Source organism: Sphaeroforma arctica (assembly GCF_001186125.1).
Source record: "Sphaeroforma arctica JP610 unplaced genomic scaffold supercont1.2898, whole genome shotgun sequence".
Lineage (NCBI taxonomy): Eukaryota > Ichthyosporea > Ichthyophonida > Sphaeroforma > Sphaeroforma arctica.
In genome coordinates, this window is record NW_014037660.1 from 1 (window position 1) to 4,527 (window position 4,527).

The 4,527-nt window shown below is 38.4% G+C and overlaps 1 protein-coding gene across 1 annotated transcript; it reads right to left on the reverse strand.

Annotated features, from left to right (window-relative positions):
- Positions 1-139: 139 nt before the first annotated feature.
- Positions 140-4,359, reverse strand: SARC_13100 (hypothetical protein; the record flags this gene model as incomplete). The annotated part of the gene is made up of 8 exons (XM_014292776.1): positions 140-268; positions 689-872; positions 1,166-1,248; positions 1,544-1,693; positions 2,130-2,264; positions 2,949-3,077; positions 3,287-3,437; positions 4,247-4,359. Coding segments are annotated over 8 exons (1,074 nt in total), but the record flags the coding sequence as incomplete, so codon positions are not given.
- Positions 4,360-4,527: the final 168 nt, after the last annotated feature.

Sequence of the window (4,527 nt, forward strand, 5' to 3'; positions counted from 1 at the left end):
CATATGTATATATATATATATATATATCAGAAGCGGTGTCAAAAGGAGTAAATTTGGCGACTCTGGTAAAATAAAAGGGTTCCTACTAAAATTACCACTTCGAGTGAAGTTGAATAATTCATAATTCACAACTCAGATGTCAATTTGATCGTACCGCCTTCAGATCCTCGATTTTTTCAGTCTCACGTCCACGCCATTCGGGTCCTGGAGCACGAATGATATTGATTTTGAGTCTTAATTTGTCGACCACAAGTTTTGCCAGCAGTTCCTGCAAAAATAGAGAGACTTTATGTTGGTCAACTAATAATAGCACTCGAACAATTGCATATATTCAGGAATCTAGTCTATACGAGTATGTGTATATAATACTAAAAGTCTTTTACAACCCTTCATGTTCCTGATTTGGTTAAACCTTAACATTCTGATGAACAAATTGAGGTGCAAATATTTACTATATAAATATATATATATATAAATTCTAACCATATTTCTACGATATATGTGCAATAGTATATATATATATATATATTTATATAAGTATACACATACATACATATGTACAAACATACACTTACACTGAATTGAGATATTGATATCTGTACATTTAAATAGCTATAAGAAACCGTTCGAGTATCCAAAAAAAAACATACTTGCTGTTATTCGTTTTATACACGCTTGGTACACTCACCTGGTCTTCTTTATTCATCACAACAAAGGACCTGGCCACCTTCCAGTTCATTGTATTCTCAATGACAGTGCGCGTGTAATCGTCCTTGCAGTTGATTTGAGTCAAAATTGGCTCGAAAACCTGTTCTTGGAACAGATGTTTATTGTTACGCAACCATTCCACTGCTGCAACATCTTCCTGCTGGCTGTGTATGTGAGAAAAACCGAATCTATTTAGCATATGCGCGACCCAACAGGGAGTGAGATTAGTTTTACGAAAATCATACGGTTAAATAACAAGATGCAGTCTAATGAACTGACCTTTATCAATTGGGTGTAGTTCGTTTATGACAGAAATTAAAGTGGAGAATATTTACAAAATTTTAACCTCTGTTTGACATAACATATAGCATGATGCTCTTTTAACATTTATCCAGAATGATTTTTATACTGCCATTATCCTCAAACACCAATTAGTACATGACAAGAATCGACATACTTCTTCGATCTTAGATAGTCGAGGATCTTCTTCTCCTTACTCGATAGCTTCGCCAATTGTCGAGTGGCCTCTTCCAAATTATGCTGTAAACATAGCGGAAAGTAAATATGATGAACATGCATGTATTTGTATCATGTAGGGGTCGATATAGTATTGTAAGAGATGAGACGAATTCTGTGTACATGCATATGTGCTCATCGACTCTACATGCCTTAAATACGACAAGCAAATATAAATAAAGTAGATGGGTGCCCAATAATGGCCTATCAGAGTCCCTTAACATGCAGATCTTGTCAAATGCATAGGATAAATATACAAAACATAAGATTCTAAACACACGTATACGTACATTTACAGATCAAAACATCCGTTACAGACCTTTGTATCTGTCTGTTGTTGATGTATATCTGTCAGCTCAGCTTCCACTTCAACGAGTTTATGTCTGATGCCTCTACGCGCTTCGTTGTGCTTGCTGATTTCTTCCTTGATCTGCGCATGCTCATCGGCATTTGTCTCAGACTTCTCAATCTGAAGCAAGCGGTCATATAAATATGAATAAATGCCGATGAATACGGGTATATACACATAAAACTACAACTTCTATGACTTATATGTATGTGTAAATTTTGGCAATGTATTACTATTTGATGTTATTGATTCGAAAAATAGAAGAAACTACTGCGTACGGCCATATTGCATACGAAGGGTTCTAGGGTTTAGGGTTTTAGCACACCAGGACACATTTTAAGTGTAGAAAAGGGCCAGGCAAGTGAATATTCAACAACGGAAATAAGTGTGTAGGCGGGTGCAACAAGACGAAATAAAGAAAGTAACCACAACGGTGCGATGGCACATTACATACCACACGTATATATCCGTATATAGATATACAACATAGCTTTATGCATCTGAAGTGATATCCCTACAAATAATCTCATAGATACATATACTGTGCTATGCATACCGCCATCTGAATCGCTTTGACCTCATTCTCCACGTTGGCTTGCTCCTTCTTCCGACCTTGTTCTTTCGTAGTGGCGACTTGGTGGTGATCGTACGCTTGTTCGAATTCATCGTCCATCTTCGTAACTTGCTTTTCCTGAATCAGAAAGATAGTATAAGCAGTTGCGAGTTCATGTATGAGTTTATTTATATACACATCTTCGTGACCTGTAATTCCGTGAAGCATGTGCGAGCGTGTGTGCCAATAAAAATTTATTGTTTTCCCGTCATAGACTATGTATGTTTCCGTTTGCACATGTGTTGTATGCGCGTGTGTGTGCTGATGTGTGGCGTGGTCATCCGTGTGCATGAGCGGGACATGTGCTCGTAACTATGCAAATATATGTGCGAGTGCGTAATTCTCCTTTTACAGATATTTGCATATGTATGTTTAGGTGCCTATGCGTTCATATGTATTTGTGTATGTGTGCCTACGTGTATAAAGTCGCGCGCACGTGTGTTTGTATGTGTGTTTATGTCGTGTGTGTGCGTGTGTGTTTGTATGTTGTGTGCGTCATTTATATATATATATATATATATTTCTGTGTGTTTACCTACGTGTGTATGTTTACATGTGTGTAAGTGTGTACGTGTGTGAGTGAGTATATGTACACTTTGATTATGCGTTTGTGTGCAAGTGTGTGTGTGTTTGTGCTGTGTATTCCAGGACAACGATTTGCTACCAAACGCAGATGAAAATGGACTTCAAACTTTATGATACAGTTAAAAAACTACTCACTATATGGTTTATATGAACTTCTAAGCTACAACGCAAGCTTACAATTTCCTTGCACTTCGTATATGTCGCTTTACTTTTTGCCGACTTTTCCTTTGCTGCGTTCTCAAGCAGATCACTAGTTTCTCTCAACACTTTCATTTTCTCCTCCATTGGTTTATTGAATCGTTGTTGCTGTGTTTGTGTGTGCAAAAGGGGTGCACAGGCAAGCATCAACGTGAGAAAGCAAGTACATGGCTATACTTCTATACCGAGAACAAACTTCCCCGAGAAAAGAATCGCGCTTGTCAGGTACTTTCCCTGTGAACATGAACACTCTGCGACATGCTTATGTTTCTGCGCATCTTAGTCACGTATGAAACTATACATAAACTTCAACAAACCTGCTTCAGCTGTTCCGCTACCGATTTAAGTTCAGCTTTCTCAGCCATGTATTGGTCTCGCATTGCCTCGTACTCCAGCCAGGCATGCTTTAATCTCACTAGATCCAGGTCCTTTTTCATGGCATCACGCTCACGATAACGGTCGACTTCCCTGAAAGTCACAACCAGTCACAGGATCAAATCAGGTTAGTTAGTCACAGCAAATCGCCAACAAGCATCCGAATTATGCACATTTTTTAAAGGCTAGTGTTGTTCTATTGCTTGAATAGTTGCAACAACAAAAAAAGCATTCCTGACGTCGCACGCTTAACTTGGGAACAAGAACGTGTCTCAACCAACATGGGATGACATAAGATCCCGAGACCCTCATCCATATCAAGTACGTGTAGCTGAAAATTCCACTGTTCTATACATACCAACACCGTGTAAATACAGATGGATGCATCAGGGAGCTAAAAATATACACACGTGTGTATCTCGCATTACAAATACGTAACAGATCCGTGTGTTGTGATATTCCCCGACTATTTACGTAGTACAGTTCAGGCGCTGCGACGACAACCAAAGAAAAATCTCATACATCAGTCCAAAATTGAAAATCACATTGAGATTGCGGAGAACATCGCACCGATAAGCTAAATCAAGGAAGACATTCTATACGATTAGTGTACGGTTGATCGATATCAGGTCAGAGTATACCTGGGATTTCGCTGCAACATACATGCACGCCTATTGGCTGAAGATTGTGGTATGAAGTATAGTATGACATACCTCTTAGCAAGTTACATGCATAAACGTTTATATATATATATATATATATATATGCATAGATGAATTATAGGCGTATGCAATTTACAATCTAGAGTTGGTATGATTATACATCGACAAAAACTCGTGCTTAGACAAAGCCATATGACATCATCGAATACGGATTGAAGCGATACCAACGTCACTACTTACGGTTTCAGTAGTTCATTCTGCTCCTTTAACTTCTGTAACTTGGTTTGCATCGTATTATCTCCGTGTTTGTTCGATCGTTCCTCTTTCTGTAACTCAACCAACTCGCGGTAGGCCTGCAGGTAGTGTTACGAGGTGATGGGAAATAAGTTCACGTAAATGAGCGTATGAACGTACATATGTTCTTGTGTCCAAATTGTTATACACAAACAGTGTGCAATCGAAATATCAGAAAATGATTGGTAAATATGGAAGATCAGTCGCTCCGTTAATGTTGCACAATT